The sequence below is a fragment of the Corvus cornix genome, chromosome 1 (genome assembly GCF_000738735.6).
Source record: "Corvus cornix cornix isolate S_Up_H32 chromosome 1, ASM73873v5, whole genome shotgun sequence".
Lineage (NCBI taxonomy): Eukaryota > Metazoa > Chordata > Aves > Passeriformes > Corvidae > Corvus > Corvus cornix.
In genome coordinates, this window is record NC_046332.1 from 42396198 (window position 1) to 42419869 (window position 23672).

General features: G+C 40.6%; 1 protein-coding gene and 1 long non-coding RNA gene across 8 annotated transcripts in view; one reads left to right on the forward strand and one right to left on the reverse strand.

Annotated features, from left to right (window-relative positions):
• Nucleotides 1-12313, forward strand: part of GRIA4 (glutamate ionotropic receptor AMPA type subunit 4) — a 216934-nt gene extending 204621 nt beyond the window's left edge. Inside the window, exons 14-17 of one of the 7 annotated variants that reach the window (XM_019286429.2) lie at nucleotides 2176-2290; nucleotides 4517-4651; nucleotides 5988-6170; nucleotides 11177-11262. In XM_019286429.2, the coding sequence (XP_019141974.1) occupies nucleotides 2176-2290; nucleotides 4517-4651; nucleotides 5988-6122 (385 nt within the window). In that variant the 3' untranslated portion in view covers nucleotides 6123-6170; nucleotides 11177-11262. Of the gene's footprint in view, nucleotides 1-2175; nucleotides 2291-4516; nucleotides 4765-5987; nucleotides 6171-11176 lie in introns of all 7 variants that reach the window. The other 6 variants (XM_010400583.3, XM_010400585.3, XM_019286428.2 and 3 more) reach the window with 6 other exon arrangements.
• Nucleotides 12314-18166: 5853 nt separating this feature from the next.
• LOC109144736 lies at nucleotides 18167-22467 on the reverse strand. Its single transcript, XR_002045667.3, has 2 exons — nucleotides 22431-22467; nucleotides 18167-22040 (listed from the first exon to the last, which is right to left on the reverse strand). It is a non-coding gene; the product is annotated as an uncharacterized LOC109144736 (long non-coding RNA).
• Between the last annotated feature and the right edge of the window lie 1205 nt (nucleotides 22468-23672).

Genomic DNA, 23672 nt, shown 5'->3' on the forward strand with positions numbered 1-23672 from the left:
TGGCCTTGATAGTTCATATCTATTCCTAGTTATCAGTTTAATCAGTTTAATCTGCAACAACTCCACAGGCTTCTGATTTTCCAAGTGAGAACTGTACCTGTATGCCACTTACCTTTGTCATAACCAGCCCTGTTACACTGATGGGATTTAGGAGCACTGGAATGTGGCTCAGTGCCAGTGCATCACATGTTACAGATGACAGCTATTCAAATAATATTAATTATTTTGCACTTGTACTAGAAGCCAGCAGAGGATCATGTTGACAGGCAACTTGCCAGCACCCCAAACCCACTCATTTCACAGCTGTGGGACTCTCATGTTCCACTGTCAACCTGCACAGCCTGCTGCCAGAAGCCTGAAGGCAAACTGTAAGTTTGAATACTGGAAAAGAGCAAGAAATGGGCATTTTCATTTCTAGAAGCAGAATATTGCATATGAATTAAATGTGTGGGATTTGGAAAGTGGATGAAGCTTTTCCTTTACTTAGAGTGATCACTTGAGGGTTCCTGGGAAATCCTCTCACCCAACTGTGGCTGTCAAAAATTTCTCCGAGGCACCAAGGCCCCCTCAGCAGTAGATGAAGAGACAGGCATTGCAACATCATCCTTCGTGAAAACTGGTATCAAAGCCCACCATTTGGAGGTACCAACCTTTTTCTATTAACTGCAGGGAGGTCTGGACAGACAGGCAAAGCTTGGGGCACAATTTAGGGGTGAAAAAATTGAGGTGAGGTGAGTCCCTCCCCCCTCTTTAGGTACATATAGAAAGAGTAATCAGAATGTATGAAGAGGCAGGGTCCCTAAAGCTAAGAATAGCATCCAAGGCTCAGAAGCTGTTGTGTATTAAATAGATATATATAAACCTGCACAAATACATTAATACATAAGCATTTGAGGATTTCCAGTCAAACCAGTTATAGAGTGTAACAAGCCCCTTTTCTCTTCAATGGAAACTATTTTAGTAGGTTCGGTTAAACTATACTAATTAATGTTTGCACTGGTTATTTATTTATTAAGCCTTGAATTTGTAAGTTAATGTTTTAGTAATGCATGGATTATGGCATATTATGGGAGATAAATTTTCCCATAGGAATCTGCTGGCACACACAGGATCATGTCATTTAACATCACCAGAAGGCTATCACATGCTATTTCTGTTTATCTCCCTGCTTCTCTGATATATATTGTATTTGCATGCACACCTGCACATAAATAGATATCCATATGCCTACCACATTAATAATTAGGCAATGATTTAAAGTGGAAAGTACATAAAATATGTCTGTTAATAATTTCATGCGTTTTTAAAACATATAGTGGTAGATCTGCATGAAGTGGGGCATTACCATAATACTCTGAGATGATTCAATGAGTTTAAGCAACTTCAGTGTAAATCCATAGCATTTCATGATTTGGAGGCATTGGATTAGGTTTCATTTCAATATTAAACTCTGTTACACCACCCACAGCAAATGCCACCAGTAAAAAAAAAGCTATTCCAAGCACAAATGTATCATCAGCCTGGACCCTTGAAATATTGACATGAATAAGTGAGATTTAAGGAAAAGCTTTAAATTTTAAAATAATGTTGAAACAGGAAGTGAAAATTGAAGACTCACTGTCCTTCTTAGCTGGGGATAAGGGGATCTTTGCACCTCTCCCCGCAAATTCTTTGCATGCAGACCTCCTATTACAGGGCTGTGTTAAATGGTTATGGGCAGCACACTGCAGGAAGCATCTTCTTTTCTTGCCAGGATAATTTTGAGGGCAGTAAATGAAATACCTATGGCCTAATCATATTATTAGTTTGTATGCATACAAACTAAAAATAGATTGAAAGCAAGGAACACAAATTAATGTTGCCTAAGTCATATATGCAGTTGTCTTACATATATCTCTGAAGGGTATGTTGTTAATATTCTAAGCCAATAGTTTTGGGTTCACAGTAATTGCATACTATTTATTTACAAATCTTCCCCAGCAGTATGTGCCTGTTACCTAAAGCGATGGAGCAGGTCCCGGTCATATGTCTGTCTCTAAACCTGGGCCAACAGTACATGACATAGCACCCACTGTGGCCTCTGCTCTGTCACTTTGCAATGCGATTCTATGTAGTTTTACTTGAATAACATAAAATAACATATATAATGTTATTTATGTTATTTTCCACGTGAAGAACTCCTGTAAACCTTGCCGTTTTGAAACTCAGTGAGGCAGGCGTCTTAGACAAGCTGAAAAACAAATGGTGGTACGATAAAGGTGAATGTGGACCCAAGGACTCTGGAAGTAAGGTCAGTCGCTACAGTTCGGGACCTACTATCGTGTTCACAAAGCAGTAGAGGAAGTAATAAACAAAATGACATAGAGATAAAATAAGCAGCTGTAGACACAGAATCAATCAGCTTTGGCCCATCTTGATGGGGGTCGCACTTTAATTTAAGGAAGCACTATTGCATTTTAAAGTCTTCAGTGATAAAAATCACCAAACATCATCCCACATATTCAGAGCATCTCCTGAAGAAATACAAAGCAGATTTTTGGGTTTGGAAGAGGCAGGCTGAGTTAGTTGTTTCCTTCCTTCCTGGAGGGGATGGACTTTTCCCATTGACTGCTTAGGAAATGTCCCTTCGCGTCTTCTTTTGGAGCTGGCCTACCTCAGCATTGTCTGAAACAGAGAAATGCTAGCAGGAAGGACTGCCTTTCATCACTGGCCAGGAAGGTGGTGTCTGGCTGCCTTTGGGGATGTCCCTGGCTCCTTGAGGGCCAAGGAAAACTTAAGTTGAGCTTTGAAGTGAAAGGCTTCAGTAATTAATAGTTTCTTTAGCTTCCAGTGTTTATCCTAGTCCATACCCGAACAGTAATCCTGACAGCTCCAGGGAGCTGACAGCTCTCTATATGGGGACAGACCCAGAACCAAGTATTTTCTGATGGTTGGGAAACACCACAGTCAGTGCCAGCCCTGTATTTGGGGAGTCTGACATTTCTTCACAGTACCTGACTCCATGCCAGCCTCTTCAGCCACAGCTAAAAGGAAAGAATGACAGGCACTGACTGCTTGCTCAGCCTGCATGTCCCGAGACTTACCTTGATAAAATTAGCATGGGAAGCAAGCTTTCAACACATTTCACTTTTTCTGGCAAGTGCTTTGAAAAAAAGGAGTGAAAACCGTTTAAGAGGATGACAGAGTACCTGTAAATAACAGCTGAGAAAGCCTCAACCCACCACCTACATTAGGGCAGGTCTTTCTCAGTCCTGCCTCCTCCTTGTTTGCAAGCACCACGTTAACAATTGCCACCAGAGGAACAGTCATCTCCAAGATACTCAGACTCCTCCTAGACAGCTAAAAAGGCACAGACAAAGCAGAACCCGGCTATAAGCCCCAGTCACCTCTGTACGCCCATGGAAACCTTTACTGTGCTCATCTGCTGATTACACAATGAATAGTGCCTCTTTAAATTAAACATACAAATGTTTTTCAGTCTTCGTAAGTTAAAATTTCATAGAGATTACAATCAGAAGTTAAGTACTCTCCTTACTTTAGCTAAAGATTATATAGTCTGCGTAAGAATAAAGCTTTATAAGTATTTTAAGGCACACAATGTAGCATATGAAGTCAATCCTGAGAGTTCCTTGAGAACTGTGCTAAAAAAGCACATGGATTTCAGGTCAAATAAATGTGCTTCATAACTCAGCAGTGAAGTATAGAGAAATATAGAATAGTTATTTACTACAATACACCCAAGAAGGTGATTGTAAAATTACATATATTTAATAATTTGCTAAAGAAAATCCTCACTTTTATCTAGATTATGAATAATGTATAAAATTGCATAAATTCATATTTAGAAGTACACTGTTACTGAGCTGAGTAGTCCATGGGCATATTCCAGAACTGTATCTATAGTAAAATAAAACCAAAATACAATAATAGGTAAGAGGCAAATATATCACAATGTGTATGGTACAGTGTGCACTTTAAAAGGAAGTGTTTGTTCAAAGAAAGAACTTAAGCCTTATTTGTTATTTTCACCTGTTTTTTAAGTATCAGAAGCCCAGTCTAGATCTTTTAATGCCTATCACAAGTACAATTACTGGTTTTTGTAAAGATCAAGCAGAGTCTTGTCTGATATAAATGGATTTCTGGATTCCGAGGCTTCTGAAGAGCTTTACATAAATGCAGTTTCATATCAGTGCTGAAATGTCCCCTAAAGAGAGCTAGACATGTCATTGTTTAATTCTCCACGTAATGGAAGTAATGCTTTGCAGGAAGCAAGCAATGACATCCTGATATGTTGGCAATATACTTAGAATATTTTTTATGCCAACCAGGAAAACTAGTTGCTTAAAATATATTTTATAGATCCAGATAGGTCAAAATTTGCTGAAGTATGTAAACAACTGTCATTAAAATTCAGCTTAACGTTGTTATTTATGTCTATTTCTAATGTTTTAGTGTGTGGTTTGTGCTTCTTGGGATCCATTTTCCAGGGTTAACTGTGTCACTTCTGTTTTCCCAGGACAAGACGAGTGCCTTGAGTCTCAGCAACGTTGCTGGAGTCTTCTACATTCTGGTTGGAGGCTTGGGCTTGGCAATGCTGGTGGCTTTGATAGAGTTCTGTTACAAGTCCAGGGCAGAGGCGAAACGAATGAAGGTGGCAAAGAGTGCACAGACTTTTAACCCAACTTCCTCGCAGAATACCCAGAATTTAGCAACTTATAGAGAAGGTTACAACGTATATGGAACCGAAAGTATTAAAATTTAGGGGTAGGACTTAGGGCCTACTACAGCGAGTGGGTGATGCATCTTGTAACGCAGTGTTGTGACATGTCTGTCTAGTGGTGCTTGCTTCTGAACAGAGCTTTATATTTTGAAAAATTTCAGTGCAAAGTGGTTCAGTTCTTTTGGCTGCAGATGTACAGTATATTATTCTATGTTGCTAATAGACATCTGCATTGCAAGGAATTTTTAACATGAAAAATACATTTTGAACAACTCAAAGTTGTCAAATCAGTTGAGAGATGACAACTATTTTAAATGAGAAAGTAAATATTCAGAGGGCCAGTTTTTCAGTACTTGATTGGAAAATTGTTTTCCTGAAGGTTTGCACTCTACTAGTGACAAGTTGCTGCAAGCCTGTATTATTCAATTTTGGCCCTGTCTGTAACCAAGATTTAGGATAGGCAACATCACTGAACCATAGTTAACCTAATGGAAGAAAAGGCACTGTTACAAGAAGTCTAAATGTTGTTTTGCCTTCTCTCCCTCCTCCCCTCTCTGTTCCTTCACCCTCCCTTTGATACATGTTTTATGCTAATTGTGCGGCTTCCTCCCCCCCCCCACCCCAATATCATGCTTCAGGTCAATTTTTGGCCAGAATAGTAGTCACAAAAAGTCACTAACCAGTGAATAGACCCTGATTATCATCCTCAGCTTTCAGTAACAAACCTCCTTACCTAGGTCAGACTAGTGTATTTTAGACATTCATGCAGTGATTTTGGAGGCTGAAGCACTGATGCTGCCGAGCTGCGTCCTGCATAGCTCCCCTGAGTAGGTGTGCAGGGATGGGTTACTAATGTACTTGCTCTCATCCATACAGTGAGTATCTTGCCAACTAATCATTAGACAAATCAACTCTCTGACCTTTGGAAATGGTATGCAGCAGCAAATTGAGCTTCTAAATATAACTTTTACGTAGCTCCCAAGCTATGCTGGCTGCTTTATAAGTGAATGTGCAGCTAGCACCCCACTCTGTCATGCTAGAGCTCCCTTGCCTTTGCAAATAGCAAGCCACATGTCTCTTCTGTTAACAAAAATCTTCAGCTACATTTTCCTGAAATCACTGAGCCATCCCTATAGTGGAAGTAGGAAACACAAATCTAGGGAAACGAGATTAATAATATAATACTTATGATGCCGCCTAGAAAAAAAAATGCTTGTAGAAAACCACTGGAGATACACTTATTATTTTTTATTTATTATTTATATAGCGCTGGAGTAGACGGCGCTGTACAATAGGTGAAGTGTGCCAAACACATAACAGGTCCCTGTCCCGAGGAGCTTACAGCCTAAAGGCACAGCCGGTACAGTACCGAACCATACAGTACAGAGCAAACACAGAGTGAGCAGAGAATGCTGTTTGAGCAGGATAGCTGGAGCGCTGCGAGGAATAGGTGGGTTCTCGGGGCGCGAGGGAGGGGGCTGGCTGGGAAACTCTGCCCAACACACTGTTCTGTGTAGTTTTCTTTTCTTCACTGTTCTAGAAGGAGTCATGACCCTGGGTATATTCTGATTGTAACAGAGCTGCCAATTTCCCCATGTAAAAAAAAGGTGTTAGCTGTGCACTTTGTTCACTAGTGAAAATGTGAGCCATAGTATGTGTCAAGAGGACTCCAAGAGTATAGGCCAGTGTTCATTACTCTGAACTGGGAACCAGGACTTCCAGATGCTAATATTAATCTCCCAAGTCCACTCCCTACTGTCAGCAGTAAGGGTCTTAAAAAGAAGTAATCCTCTGCAAGTCATTGTGCAAAATGCAAGTGAGGGTGGTTTTTTTAGTGATGTGCTCACAACTCAGAGTGTCCCCAGGCTGGTGTAAAAGCAAGAATTCCAGAAAACATATTTCTTATCAAGTTTACAGGGTGCAATGCATTCAAAATACGGTCTTAAAAAAAAAAACCAAAAAAATTAAGCTTTCATTTAAATACTGACCTGACTCCAATTGGCTGAGCATGCTAAACATGGCATGACTTGACAATCCCCACAGTTGCCACCTAGCTCTGTGATTCCAGTGCAACAGACACTGATTATACTTGCAGAATTTTTTTTAGTCTTAGTGTTTTCTTGTAATAAAAAATAGAGCTAACTAAGTTTTGTATTTAAAGGAAAGATCATAAGCACCTTACTCTAAAGTTTGGATTTCTGTGGGATTTGTTGCAACACAGAGACGAAGTCCTATTGGAAAAATATATTTTAAACAACACAAAAAAAGATACAAAAACGTTGCATTTTGTTTTATTGAAAATTCATTTTTGGGTCAGTCAAAACTTCTGATAATTAACATTTTAGGGTGCAGACTTTTAAAATTCACAAAAAAAGTTACAAGGATTTTGAACAAATATTTACAGACTTCTGAAATTTTTTTCTGCTTATTTGATGCAATATTTACCTGAGAAATTTCAAGTGAACTTCTTATAAAAATGCTTGTGCTATATGTGGGAGACTTCCAAGGCACAGTCATCCTCTCCTGGCCACACTGGCAGCAAGAGGTGCCTGTGTGCCACATTGCACAGGGGGACTATGCCATCTGTTCCTACACGTGCTAGTCATAAACCCCTGCTTAGCTGGCATCATTACAGAGCCCACAATGATGGCTGCATATAATTCTGTAGAAATATGTCTGTCTTATGCATTTTGAAACCTTTGATTTGTTTATTTATCCAAGGAGTAAAGAGATCGTATTGGAACTAAAACCTGCTAATATGGAAAGATGCCTGGTGGTTCTAACCTGCATGAGTAACCAACACACTGACTTTTTAAGCTAACATCAAATAGTTTTAATGGTATATGTAGTAAACTAATATAAAATAGCTTAAATAACCCTCTTGACAATTAATGTTCATTACCATGATTTTTATCTTAGTTTCATTCAGTCAATCACGAGTTACCTCAGGGAAATTCACCCTGCCTGTGAGGCAGCTGAAAATGAAAATGAAGGACTAGTCTGTATGTGTGGACTGGTCTTTATGATAATGGACTAGTCTATATGTGTGGGATAAAGACATTCAGAGGGAGACATCAGTTGCCACTGCTGAAGGCAGGGAAGAAAGTTTGCTTTAAGGAGGGAATAATCCCAATCCTCTTCCCCTGGGCAGTAGATTTGCCATTAGTATAAAGCCCTTATTGTACAAGTGAAGCTGATACCAAGAGCAGTGAGGAGCTTAACATCCTTCTCTCCAGCTGCTCTAAGGCAAAGCCCTGCTGAGTTCCTCACCCCAAACCCACAGGCTTTTGAAGGGGTTGTCCCAGTATCCAGCCAGCCACCACCACCACCACCTCTCCATGGCCTTCTCAGAGGGCCATGAAGCTCAGGAACCAGCTTCCAGCTCAGCTGCCTTCTGTTGCTCTCCCATCCCATGCTGTTGTTTGTAATTAGAAAACTACAAAGAGCAATGAAAAACATCATTATTACAATTAACTACAAGAAAAGGTGAAGTGTTACGGGATGGCTCAGTAAGTGCATAATGTACTTATTTTGACTTGTATACTTCCAATTTCATAGTCACGAGAGAAAAAGTCATTAAAAGTTCATCTTAGATATTTGTGCCAAAGACACCTCCATGTGACCCAAGTACTAGAGGAGCCTGAACAACAAAAAACCCCACACAGGCTAGGATATTTGTATTACACAGACTGAGGATACCAGTTTCCGTAATTTCCATTTCCTGTTAGGAACAAGGCAGTCAGTGTATTCACGTGATTAATTCCACAACTAATTTAACCAAAACTAATGACAAATTCGAAAATACCTTATCACTATTAACCACATACACTTACTGCAAGGAGACTTTCACAGTTTGGGTAATATTCACAATAAATTCTGAGACTTTGCCCTCTTATCCCAGCCACTCCTCAAACTGTGTCTGCATCCAGGCCATACATCTGAACTTGTAGCAGCACAGTTAAGCAGAGTATCAGCCTGGTTTGTTACCTATAGCATAGTTTAAAGTACAGAGCAGATGCTTACCTGGTTACTTGGCTTTATGGCACTGTCCCAAGTACAAGTTTGACCTGCTCCTCCTGGCTTTTTAAGTGTCTGAGTTGTCCTGTGGTGTGTTGCTGAGCTGTTGTTAGTCTCTGCACTAAGAGGACATGAGTTATTTCCTTGCAGCTTTTCTGTTCTTCTGTGGAAGGCTGCTGAGAAAGTGTTGTTCTCTTCTTTTTTTTTTTTCCTCTTTTTTTTTTTTCTTCTTTTTTTGTTCTTTTTTTTTCCTTCTGGATGCCTTTTATTGTCTTTCTGTCCTGAGTGTGTTGTCAATGGCCATAAAGTTATTTAGACTGAGCTACTAAAGCAGTTACATACAACTCGTATATCCCATACAAATCTGAGTGCTCTCACTCAGATTTCCCGGTGGGAAACTCTGAATGGCCATGAACAGATAGCTGATCAATGTGCTGGAGAGACACAATGATGATGTTCTGGGAAATTTAGCACATCTGGAGTTAGCCATCCCTTTTCCACCCAAGTTTGCTTTCTAATCTGGTTTGGACTCTCATCCCTCTTCCACACTAAAGCACCTTTAGCTTTTTCTTGCCATTGACCAGAACATGTTCTCTGCACTTCTGCAGACAGAGTACCAGCACCCATTTGCAGTGGGACTCAGGACACGCACCATGTGGATCTGTACCACACTGCATTGTGTCTGTGCTTTGCAAATGCAGAGATTTTTATTTGCTGCTGGGAAGTAGTTGAAGTTTTTGGTACCTACTTCCTCATCACCTCTGCCACCCTTTTTGTATCCAGGTGTTGTTTTACATCAAGATATGTTTGGTAACAGTCCCTGTCACAAAGTACAGTGGGGGCAGGGAAAGTTCTCCAAGGATGTCCTTTACCAAAGCTGTGGGTTTTCGATGTAAGGGGAATGCCATAATGCCCTCTGTAAGCTGAGGCCTTTTCCTGAATTTGGGTGCTCTTGAAGACTGAAGTTTTTAGGGTAATTGGTTTGGAAAGTTGCTTTTAAATCCAAGCTCCCATCTGTGCCACAAACAGCTGCTGTATTTTTGACAGCTCTTTTTGAAGGAGCTACTGATAACAATGCAATATGAGACTGGTGCATTTCCACAGAAATGCACCAGAAGCAGTGAAAATGTTTGGGAGTTTTAAGGACTCTTCCTCATCCCTATATACTCATATATAAAATTAACTCCACATATCAAACACCAGCTCAGGATTTCACTGCTACCTCAGAAGAAGAAACTGGGCTCAGAGGGATAAAGTTCAAAATGTAGAGATTAGTAATAAAGCAAACAAAATGATTTAATGATGTTTGTCATCCCTTTGCTCCTATGTGAATGCACCCTCCTATCTCCCTTTTTTCCCCAATTGGTATTTCAGACTGCATCCCTGCACACCATTTACATAGCTTCTTCTGACTAGAAATCAGATTTCCCCACTAATTAATATCTTAACATGGTTATCTCTGAAATCTCTTTCAATGTAGTATAGTTTGGGTGCCTTGCTGCATTGTTTGACCTTAGACACTTACCCTAATTTTAGTCATCTGGAAATTACTTACTTAAACTAGTCCTCTTGGCTTTTTTTATAATCACATGAGAGAGCCCTGTTAGATTAGACTACTGATTTTTGGATGACTAAAGTTAGATGGCATAACTATAAATCTTTTAACAAATCCAGATTTTTTGCTTGAGTAATTTAGTCCCTAAACACGATATTTTGTTCTGATTTACCTGAAACTAAAGATTTGTAAGTAACAAAAATTTAAGCCTTCTCATGGAAAATTTAGACATAATGTAGAAAAATGTGGAAAACTGTATTTTGTCTCAATAAATTACATTTTCTTTGAAAGTTATCACCTTCTCTAATGGTAGGAAAATATATATATGAAAGAGATTTGAGGACAGTTCTCAGATTTGCTGATACAAAATATTTGCTCTGTGAAAATAAGTAACAATTTCTTTTGATTTAAATGACAGAATTGCCAGAGGGATAGCTGATACAGCTATTGCAATTTATAAACAATTTTCAGACATTCCTAGTTGAACGTCAAAGCCTATAAACACCTGTGCATGACTTTATTCACAGATGCTAATGCTTTCAGGTTCCAAAAGGTCTTCTCACTGTATATAAATTTAGTTTGAAGCAGTTTAGATGAAGGTATTACCTCTTCAGTTAATTTCATGATCAAATTCAGATTTTATATTTAAATCAGTAACAATTTATTGTAATGAAATTTACCCTCAGAATTGCTAGTATTTTTTCCCCAGTAGACTTAAGTGCTATGTATTATATTTATGATGATTACTACTTTTATATTTAACATTAACATGAAAAAATGCAGATGTCTAAAATTTAATATTTTGGTGTTTGCTGTGTCCTGGTTGGCTGAAGGACAGAAACATTATAACACTTTCCTCTCTTCTGCTTCTTCTTCAAACCTAGCTTACCTTTTCTGAAGCCATAAGAAACAAAGCCAGATTATCCATCACAGGGAGTGTGGGAGAAAACGGACGCGTATTGACTCCCGACTGCCCGAAGGCCGTGCACACTGGAACTGCAATTAGACAAAGTTCAGGATTGGCTGTAATTGCATCGGACCTACCATAAAAACCAAAAAAATAATTGAGTGCCTTAATCAAACTGTGTTGGTGACTGATGGGAACACAGCACAGACTGTAACGACATGGGAGTGTCATTGATGAACTAATAATTTGGCTGAGAAAGGGAAGTACGTCCAAATGCGCCAGACATCATCAGCAACAATGTGTGCATGAGCTCAGCTCGGAAACCCAAACTCAGATTTTATATCAGGAAAATTCATAATTTAGTTTTGTTGGGGGGAGGGGGCTGGGAAGGGTGTATTAACAGCAACAAATTTCACTTGAGTGGACTTAAAACTAATAAGACTTGCCAATTTAGCGCATTAAACTGTGAAGAACGTGCTCAGAAAGGACACCATTTTGGTCTTTGTCTTGACAAAGAGAGACAAATAGCTATAGAAGTCAATGAACATGCTAACCTGTGTCTCCAGAACATCAATATATACAATGGAAGAATACTCAGCTGTTCAGCTGTAGAAATGAATCACTAAACTGTGATAAAAAAATAATAAATATGTAAATCCTGTGAAAAAATAAAGAAATTATTTACATTTTCTTTGGAAAAAGAGGAGTATTGAAACATGCTTGCTTTTTAACTGATGTAAATTCAGTAGAGGACAACACAATTCTTTTTTCTAACCATCTTAGGGAAAAATCATTGCAATAATTGATATAAAATGCCATCACTGTAATAAAATTCAGAGAATTTTTTTTTATAAAAGTTGTTGGTCATCCTCTTGTTTGCTGTTACCTTCATTCTGTTCCATCATTCTGTGTTCCACAGATTTGCATCTGTCTAATACAAGAAACAAAATGATAAAATGTTTAGAGTACTTCATCAGTCTGCAGTGTAGAATCAAAAGAGACTACGGGTCACTCATGTTACAGATATTATTTATAATCTTGTTCTGTGTAAGAAACTGTGGTTTTTGTACCCACCAAAAAGAATAAAACAACAAATGTTCTTATAATATTGACAGAGCTCGAGTTGTTTTCTGATCATTAGGGATGCCACCTGGAAAATAGAAAAGGGTTGCTCATTTCTTACAACAGGATTCAGGATCTTGTCAGAGTCAGTCAGAGTCCCTGCACATTTTTGAAGTGCTTTTAAGTCCACATGATGGAGGGACTCTGAGCAGCTGAAGAACTGTCATGATTATTCACTTAGCCTTAGTACCAGTCACAGAAACCCTTTCGGAGGTGTTAGGGAACCATTTAATGATAGTGTTTGTCCTCTGTGTAGGTCAAGGGACGAGATGCCAGGGAGCAAGGAAGTACAAACAACACTCCTTGAGACTGATGTGATAGATGATAGATGATAGATGCAGCCTGCTTGGTATCCAAGAGCCTCAGTTTTCATTCCCCAGCCTATCAGTGGCACACCTGGGAAAGACTAGCAGCCACCATTTGAATAAAAGCCAGATGTCAACAGGAGCAGGCATGACTGTAGGTGCAAAGTTGCAGCAAGTCTGTTCTGTGATGCTCATTCTCCTTGGCCTCACAAGACCTGGCAGTGGTGTCCTAATCCAGAGTGTTGCCAGCAGTGTAACAGCTCCATGCCAGAGCCCAGACTGTGAGTAATCACAGCTTGTCATTTTTCCAGGCCTATGAGGGCTCACGTTCCAATGGCTTAAATCTCCCCAAGCCTGGTGCTGGTGCTTCTCTCAGCTGCCAGGACTCTCATGCAGAGGAGAGCAGGCCCCAGGTGGAGCCTAAGGATGCCCAGCAATGACCAACCCTCAACTACTGCCAAAAACAGCAGCCAGACACTACTGAGGTGATGCTCCTTCTGTGTGCTGCAGAGTAGCAAAGCAGGGGTTCATTTCAGTCCAGATATCAACTATATAAATACGAGTTTCTTGCCTCAAATACTCTGTAGACACCCTTTATAGCTACTGAAATAGAAAAATAAAGAATGAGAGTGAATGACTTCATCTTAAAGTAGACCTTAAAACATCAGCAGCTGAACCACAGCAGCAAGAGCCTAAATCCTTCCACTCGCCTTAATACAGGCTGAGGGAGAGCAGTTCTTATACAGAGCTTGACAGTGCAGGCAAACATGAAAATAAGGTGATGCTTACCCCCCTGAGGCACAATAGCTATAATGTGTGCAGGGGTCTCAGAGAAAAAGACAGATAACACTAAAATGAATCACTGTGACTAAACTTACTTTGTATCCATGTCTTACTGGCATGTTTAGCACATTCATGAGTTACTGTGAAGTGTTCTGTGTTTCTTTGGCTGGGTTAGGTGAGTTGTCTGGTTTTTCTCTTTTTTGAGTAAGCCTGAAAGCTCCCTTCTTTTTACAGCTAAATTTAAAAAAACAACTTCTGGGTGGGTTGGTTTTGGGCTTGTCTTTTTTTTGAAGAAAAAAGTGTTTGCCTCCATTTTTCACAAAGTAACATATTAGAAGCTGAACAGATTGAGAGACTGAGTGTGAAGAATGCTGTCTATTTTGTTTTACTGTGTCTGTCTGTTTGCCAGGAGCTTGTCTTCATCCTTTCCTTGTCCACAACTGTGAGCAGTGCCAGGGCCGTCTTGGGATATTTTACTATCTTCCAGTGTTACTCCTCTTATATGCTCCACTGTCTCTTTAACACATTATATTTATTTTTCACTTTCAGTAAACAGCCCATCACTGCTGTTAGGAATGTTGCTCCATGGAGCTCATTTTTAATTCCCTGAGTCAGGTTTCCACTTGTCAACGAGGCACCCAAGTCCTTTGAGAAGTCCAGTGTCAGTAACCACAGAGGATCCACACCAAGGATTCAGCAGAATTGAGCAGTGTGAGCAATGCAACTACAAAGCTGCATGGCCGTGCAGTGGCATGACCCACCAAGGGCATGTGGCCAGCAGCCACAATGGGGAATCACCACATCCTCTTACCACTTCCAAGCCTTGGCCTTGCCAAGGGAAGGCTTTACTGAAAAAAAACTTGATCAGATGAGATGGAGACTCCCACTTTGCTGATGCCTGTCGTAAGCAGATATAAATTTGAATAAAAATAAAATCTGGATGGGAAAATGCTACAGCAGAGAGAGTTGAACTACAGTTCAGGTGGTTGAGAAAGCAATCTCAGGGAACTGGTCTGCTGCCTCCACAGTAACTTGCTCTTTTGTCTTACTCCAAGAGAGTAGCTGCTGCATGACTGCTGTGACCACAGAGAGCAGCTCTGGGGAGAAGGACTTGGGGGTGTTGGCGGGTGACAAGCTTGACATGTCTCAGCAATGTGCACTGACAGCCCAAAAAGCCAACCATGTCCTGAGCTGCATCCAAAGCAGCATGGACAGCAGGGCCAGGGAGGGGATTCTGCCCCTCTGCTCTGCTCTGGTGAGACCCCACCTGCAGTGCTGCATCCAGCTCTGGGGTCCCAGCACAGGGAGGACACGGAGCTGTTGGAGCGAGTCCAGGGGAGGGGCACTAAGTGTACCACAGGTCTGGAACACCTCTCCTGTGAAGACAGACAGAGAGTTGGGGTTCAGCCTGGAGAAGAGAAAGGACCCCTGTGCAGATGTCTCAGACGGCCTAAGGCATCTCAAATGGTACCTGTGAGGAGTAACTGAATTGTGTCTCTTCAGATGAGTTGTTTTCAAGAATACATTGACTAGATCTCCATGGAGTATGAAAAGACTTCAGACATGTAGTTGTCCTATAGATTTCTAAATTTAGCTATCTTGATGATGAAATGAATTATATCAGCATTTATCTGCTTTTAAAATAATTTCAGTTTCAATGTAATCAAGAGCAATTATTAACATTAACACTCACAACACTATTAGACTCATCTGCAAAATAAGTCTTCTGAGCTGGTGTGAATCACACTGTAGGACCAGCCTGCTTTGACATTCACTGTTCTATTAGCAGTTTTTTGTTCTACCCATTCAACCCTCCCACACTGGTTGTGTATTCTATTAAACGCCTATTAAATTTAAAATCAGTACAGACTTGCTGGGTTGTCTGAGAACCTCACAGGCAGAATTAGTTTTATGCAACCACTTGTTATTGCTGAATTTCACCTAGAGACTATTCTGGGAGCCAAATGTACATGTTCTGAATTGAATGTGCCTCGGTGCAAACAAGAACAGAGCCTGGGGAAAGGAGTACAACTTTATACAACTGGTTGTAATCATTGTGTGTGGTGAAGGAGGACAGTGGTACCTGTTCATTTGTGCTGCTTAATAATTCTGTAATAGCTTCTGCCCTGACAGGATATCAGAATGAAGAACAAATATTCTTTAATATTCAAAGTGTAAGTATACTTTCATCCATGATTAGAAAATTACAGCAGAAGGGACCTCCTAAAGCTCTCGACCTTCAGAATTTACCCACACTAATGCCAACACCAAGAAAAGAAAGGCAGCCTGCAAGGAGCTGCAGATATTTGTTGTAGATATGGATTAATTAACACTGTTACCACAAAATGTGTAATTGGTATGCAACAGCAAGTTTAGCTTCAGCTGCAATGTCTAAGGATAAAACGTCACCAGCAGAATTATAAATAGAAATTTAGAGCCACTTCCTTTTCTAAGTGAGAGGAGTGTCACAGATTCCAAATAACTTATTGATTTCATAACAGTTGCATTAAATGTAAGGTCAGGCAAGCTGAAACTAGTAAATAAGAAACATGAAATAATTTAAATTGGAAGGGATTTCTGGAGGTCAACTCCTTCAAACTTCCCTTTAAAATAGATTCAGCTTTGAAGCTAGATCCAATTTCAAAGCTTAAGAGGCTTCTCATTGTTATTTCTATCACAATTTTAGCATCTCTAGTGTTGAAATTGCATAACCTCTCTGGGCAACCCCTTCAAAAGTTCTGACCACCCTCAATATTTTCCTAAGGGCAAAATTTTCTTAAATTTTGTTGTTATTCTGCACTGAGAGTAGAATCAAAAGCAGCAACACATATCCCAAGCTGCTTACCTAAATGAAGATGTGCATCATCACTGGTATTGCTGAGCCCAGAATCTGGACTTCTCTGTTAGGAGACTAAGGCACGTTATCATGACACTTCAGAGGAGTGTGCACTGCTGTCAGTCTTTCCTTAGGGCTAAAACAAGGATTCACACCCCCAGCTCACCAATCCATCATCTTCCATTAGCACCAAATACTGAAAAGTTTTAAAGGCCAGACCCTGATTGTCTTTTTAGATTGTTGTATCTCTAAGAGGTCTAAAGACCTTCAACAAGGCTAAACTGTTAAAGTGGACTTTTAAGTGCTTTGAGATAAGTTACACATTTTCCTAAGCCCTTGAAAAACAACTATATTACTTTTCAAGTCTTTGTGTATTTTAGCTATTCCTGTAAGGATTCCAGTGCTAAGGCACTGATTCTACCTAGCCTTATGCCTGATATTAATTGTTCAAATCCATGCATAATGGTGTAAAAACGTAACCACTAGTGTGGATGGAAAGATCTGATCTGGTGAGACTTTTAAACGTATTTTGGGGTAACTGTGTAGAAGTTGTGGAGAATTTCGAAGTCACAAGACTGCAGAGGTTTAAATCCAGCCATTCCATTAAGAGTCTTTCTACACATTACAGTAGTCATGAAGTCCATAAATACATAACAGAGGTGGTGTCTTCCATTCTTCCCTCTTATATTCCAGCTACCTGCAGTACTGTCAATTGCTGGAATTTCCCTGACATTTCTAAAACAACTTTAAGAAAAAAAAAAGCCTTTTTGGCTATGGGACAGAATCAATATTCTACAAAAAACTTCATCTGTTAAAAGCTCCATCACAAAGATTAAGAAATAACTGCTGGAAAGCCTATAGAAAATGCAATGGCATTCTGAGAATACCAGATATTTGGGGTCACACACAGTGACTTTAAACACCTCCAATTTAACTATCTAGGATCTTGTAGGATGCAGTATAAATAACTGATTTTAGATGACTGTTGGTGGGTGGGATAGTTTTGCCCTAACAATCCTTTCTGAGTTTCATTGGTGAAGACAACCAAGAATGACTCACTCAATAGTTGACATTTACGCTACAGGTGCCTACATTTGGCCAGATGACTCCTACTCATGGTGACCCAAGTCCAGCCAGCACACGGTGAAATGGAGTGAGTCTGGCACGTTTGCAGCATCACTGAGACGAGCGCTAATCGGTGTCAGTGACACAGGGACACAAGGATGGAGCTGCTGCCATCGCTTCCAAACTGAATGCTTATCACCTTCAGCTACGTAGTACCTGATGCCCAGAGGTCGCTTGTTTGCCACTCTGTGTGTAAACACACAACTTTGAGCTCCCTGCTGCTCTCACAGCTGCTACTGAGATACCACCAGCCCCCAGCGATGACTGCTTTCCTCCAACTCCAAAAGATTATGTTGCTGGGTACACATTTTGCTAAACTTGCCACTTAATTAATATAAGCCACTGGCAAGCTGGTGGGAACCCTGGTTACAGCAGCAGCTGGATGCCCCAAAATCTGAATTCTCAAAGGAGAGGTGAGAAGAGGTGGGGAGATATTTTCCTAGTGATAAGTGTATCTTCAGCGAACCTCAGGCATGATGTTTTGGATCAAGAGGGCTGAAGGCAGGTCAGTGCAGCGTGAGGCCCTCTGGAGGAACATAGAAACTCTCTCTGTGCATTTCACTAGATACATTTTCATTACAGCTAGAACTTGAGCCTGTGTTTCCTACAGCTCAAATGAGTTAACTCTCAGTAATAAAGAAATTTCCATTTTCATGTTACTCCATTAATGCTTATTTCTTCACACCAAGTGGAATGTCTACAGAAGAAACCCCAGCCAGGGGCAGACTGGTTTTCATCCTCATCACAGGAACTGTTCCATGAATTGGATCTAGGATGATAACAAATAAATTGGAAATACATGAAAATGACATCATTTATATAAAGACTAGATATAAGACTTCATTTCTTCATTTAGGGAGTATTTTAAACCAGTTCTAATACAAAGCAACAAAACAAAGTCACTGCATTAAACAGTGAATTGCATCATTCACAAGGAAAATGTACAAAGGTGCTTCCTTTTAAAATAAGCAATTATCACTCTGAATAATGTTGGGAAGAAATGCCTGCTCTTTCCCCAGAGACATTTCTGGTACAAGGAGGCCATAGCAACCCTGAGGAAGGAGGCTGTTAGACAGGTTGAGTTACACTGATAACCATGTCAGATTAAGTTAGGTTTGATATTTTCCAAGTGTGTGATCAGTTGCTGAAGGCTTTGAAGTGGCAAGCGTGATGCAATCGAGTTTGAAATTCCTGCAGAGTTCCTGAACAGAAGGGGAGGTTTCTTTCTTAAGCATGCGGGCACAACTTCTAACCTGTCTCCTCTTCCTCCCCATCAAACAGAATCTGTTTCAGGAGAGAGAGTGCAGTTAAGGTCACTGCTTTCAGACAGGTTCTTAGGTTCTTGGAAGGCAGGAAGTTGATGTGGAAATGCTGCTGCATCCTTCTCCTCCCATTTTATTTGGTCATGGGGGCATGCAAGGCCTGAGAGAAGGCTTTAAGACATCTAAGCCATTAGCAAGCACAACTGATAGGATTTGGTCCATCATGCTGATGTATTTCCCCATGCACTCAGACCTGTCCACCTGATTATCGCATCCTCTGTTAGGAACTGAAAACCAGGAGTCACTGTGACATTAAATTAACCTAGGAAAAAAGAACTGACAAGCATGAACCCATTCTTCTTACTTTTGGCAAATTCTGTAGAATGTTTCTACCCAAAGAGGAAATTGGCTGATGCTTTCACTCAGCATTTTTGTAACCATGCTGTTTTCTGCAGGCCACTGAAGCTCTTTGGGACTGCATGTGGTCATAGAGCATTAGCAATTTGTGGTAAACCTGAAAAAAGCTCTCTGGAGATTTTATTCCCACAAGGCAACATAGGCTTTTGACTTTCCATCAACATGAAGTTCACCCAAACCAGTCATACTGTCTCATCTTGTTATGAGTCTCAATAATAGTCACAATCCACAGCCCACGGACACTTCAGTTTGTGAACCTGCTCTACTGGTTGCTGCTTGGCTGCCTTTCCTCTTTACAGCTCCCTTGCTCTCCCCCACACTTTCCTAGTTCTCTTTCTTTATTTCAAGCCCCACTACAACTCTGGTCTCCAGCACGTTCCTGTCAGATCTCCTTCTGCCAAAGCCTGGCTCACCACTTGGTCATGAATTTCTTTCACTGCCCTGAGTTTTTCCACCTTTGCTCACCTACATCAAGCCCCAAGGCTTTCTCCCACCCACTGGAGTTTCTTCCACTCACAGCTATTCTTTGTGCCAAGATAATAAAGGTCGTGATCTTGTCACCAGGCAGGCCTCCCTTGCAAGGCAATGTCATATCTACAGTTCTGCATGACAGCTAACCTTAGACTAATTTCTAAACCTCTAAACTGGTTACATTGGTGTCCCTGGAATTCCTTCCAACTGAACCAAATTCATCATGAAGTCCCATATCAAAATCTTCCTCTAATTCCAGCCTGATTAGTAGTGACAATAAAAGCACAAGGATTCCTTTCCATGTTCATTGCAGACAGAATTCCTAAAATTGAGAGATTTTTTTATCTACAGGAGTAGGAGGATGTTGGTGCATTTTCTTCCTGACTTTTTCCAGTAAAGCTACAGAGCCATTCAGCCTTCATTCTGCATTTCTGAGGTGGATTACTCCTGCTTAAGTCTACAGTTTTACATTTGTGCATCTTGAATTGCGTTCAATTTTTCTAAACTATTTACCAATGTCTTAGCTTCATATGAAACTTTTCAGCATTTCATACGAAATAGAAAATAGTAAGGGACAACAAAAGGGGAAAGTATGTTTTAATAGTGAGCAACACTATTTCATTATGACAAATTACAAGTGCTATCAATATTTAATAAAATAATACTTCATTCTAAGGTTTTCTTATTAAAATGGTGATTTTCTGCATATACATGCAGAAAGAATGCATTTACAGAATTATTTTCAAAATTATGGTAATGCAATGTTTTTGTGGCATTAGTAACAGATGATTTTAAGTTTGTATAGGGATAGAAGTGATGTGGTGACTTCGTGGAACTGAGTGACATTATGGTGACAGTTTGGGAACAGTTCCTTTGTTTACGAGCTTGGCTTTGAAGAAGAGAGATGAAGCTTTGCAAATCTAAAGCTTCTCTGTGTATAAAATGCCAAATATCCTAACTTCTCTCTGACCAAATTTACAGCTGAAAGAAGATAAATATTTCAACATTACTTCCTCAGGCCCATTTACTTTAATATCCCTTAGGAAAATAAGATTTATACCCATACAATAAGCTTGCACAAAGGGATAAACACCACATTTTAGTAAATTTGATATATCTGAAGGGTTTCCCAGTAGTTAGAAAACAGAAGTAATTTCTAGGCAGAATAATATTTTTCCTTTCCTGGTATGAAGTCATCAATCAGAAAAATTTATCTTCTGTTTTTCAATTAGCCCCCTTGGATAAATGCCAAAAACCCCATTTATTCAGTAAAACGATGCCAGGACAAAAAAAGGTCCCTTTCTAGAACATCCTCTCTTATGTTCTTTGTTAGAAGAAAGAAGAGGAAAGAAAATATTTGTACATTTTCCAACTGTGGTATTGAAATTTTTATAGGGAATCAGCACATGCCACTGAGCAACGTTTCAGTCAATGTGAAGACTGGTGTCAGCCCACAAAAAAAAATGAAAGAATGCCAAATTCCACAGTTCCAGCTACCATTAATGTCAAACAGAAAATGCACAGTTGAAACAAAAACAAAGAAAGAATTCTAGCAGTATTCACAAATGTGGACAGTACTTGGAGCAAGTCCTTGGAATGAGTCACAGAAAGGCTTAATCTTTTGTACTGGCCTGTTCCTAGTGGTCAAGCAGAAATCCAAACATCTTGTTAGAACAAATCCAGTGGAAGATTGTTGCGAGGAAAGAGAGAGCATCTCCGGAAGCACCAAGCCAAGAGTTGTGAACAAAGGCTTGAAGGGGACTTACGGCACAATGGGGAGAAGTAGCAACAGCAGAAATCCAAGTTAGACATTTGTAAACAAAACTTTTACAGAAAGGTTGGTCAAACATGGAGACAGGCTGCTCAGAGAGACTGTGGAGACTCCATTCTCAGGGGTAATTAAAAGCTGCTAGATCTAGTTCTGAGCAACTTGATGTAACACTGAGGTGAGATGTCCTAGCTCTGAGTGGGGGTTGGTACAGAAACTTGCAATGGCCTTGACCTTCTTGCCAGTAAACGCTATTCTAAAAACATTTTTCAGTGTAGGACTGTTTCCTTCCTGTCACTGGCTCTGAAACATGAAACAGTATTCTTCCTAGAGTGGACAATCTACAGAGAGAGAGAGAGATAGGAACAGTCATTTTGTGGCCAAGCAGATCCTCCCTAGTGAACTAAAGTGAAAAAGGCAACAGAACTGGCTGACATGAGACTTTGGGGCCGTTCTCAAAAGTACATTCCATAAGTGGGATTTTCTGATTTCCAAACCCTTTGCAGACAATGTGGCAGCAATGAGTCACGAAGATGAGGGAAGCAACAAGTTTCCTGGGACAGAAGGAACAGGCTGCTGAGCAGGAGGCTTACATTTAGCATGTGATACAGCACTGTGCTGGGAGATGATGCGGAGGGTGCAATTTAAGGTGCTGATCATACACAAAATTTAACAGCCAACAGCACACCCACAGATCCTGATTTGTCCATCCCAATGGGGAACTGGCATTCTTCACCAAGGATTATTCATATCTGGAAAATAAATAGTATTAAAAGGATGAGACTATATATTAAACCCTTGCTCCTTATAATGCCCTGCTTCCCTATAGACCCTTTGCTCTCTCCACTCCTTTCATGACCAGGTACCACATATTTCCCAAATCTCTTTCACTAGTGTAGTGGTTAGGTCCAAAATACTCATTACTGTTTATCTGCTGTGAGATAAGAATTAGGAGAAATGCAAAGCAGGCACCAAACTTGAAAGAATATAAAGAAGTTTATTAACAGACCTAAAAGAAGAGGAAAAAAAATTATACCACCTTCAGAACTCTCCTCCTCCCCCCACCTTCCTCCCTTCTCCCACTGACAATGTGAAAAGACAACCCTTAAGATGTTCAGTCTGTTTACCACTTCCATAATAACCTTGTTCAGTCCATTTAGAAAGAGAAGTCTCTTCTTGCTCATGCTATGAAAACATTATCACAACGAGACAGCCGCCCACTTCCAAATATTGTTCAGTCCATTTAGGAAGAGGAGTCTCTCTGCCTGCGTGTGAGTCCTTTCCCCCGACTTGCAGCTTTTCCCGCAACTGCTTTCGAGGGTCCACTCTTGAAGTTTTTTGGGGTACAATTTTAAGGTTGAGCCGTTCAGAAACAAAAACAGAGGCCCTTCTCCTTCCCTGGGAGCAAAGGGTCTTCATCATCTTCATCGTTAGGACTATCTCTGGGAGCATCTCTAGGACTGAGGTTTTCTCCTTTCCCGTTTGGAGCAAAAGTCCTCATCTGGTTCATCTCTCCCTGTCCAAACTTCTCATGAAATTACAGCTGCGTCAGCATCTGCCTATCTCAGCGCAGGTGCTTTTGCTCACGAGTTGAACACTCCACCCCCCATATCTTCATGAAATTACAACAGGATACTCTGATATATCATAGCTTCACAACAGAATTTCAGCTTTAAGCATCTCCTCTCTCTCTTCCCTCAGGTTTTCAGCTCTTCACAGCAATAAAAGGGTTAATCTCACCTCGGCCTTGCAGCTTTGCAGCTGGAATGTTGAATTTTTCTTATCGCAGTGGAGAGGGGGAGAGCCGAGCCGCTCCGGCTGCCCACGGCAAGGCAGTGGGGGGGGTTCCATGGGTGGAACAGGTCCATGGCTTCAGGATGGCCGTGGCCCGGCCCGGCCTGGCCCAAGCAGGGCCTGGCCGGGCCCACTGGGCCCTGCTCGGGCCCGCAGCCACCTGTGCCAGCGCCGGAAACGAGAGAGAGCTTGGAGGGGGAGTTTGCCTATTCTTAAATGTGGATCACAGAGGTGATCACAACTTTAAGTGGCTTAGAGAATTGTCCATATTCAAACTGGCCAGCTGATAGGTTCTATCAGGTCCCAGAGGAAACTGTAAGCACCCCTTAGCAAGGACGTCCCTTCCGGGACTATGCTTGCTAACCTATGACAACTAGGAGAATCCCCATTTTGCAATATCCATGTGTAGTTGCCTGGACTTCTACTGCCTGTAGGCACACAGTTCCCTATATAAAGGAAAGAGGGATATTTTCATATCTAAAAGAGATTTAGGGAAAACATAAAGCCAAAGAAATGGGGAGAGCTGCTATAGCAAAGTTCCAGCAGAGAAAAGATGTGTGATAGATGCAGTGCTGAGGTGGTTATTATTG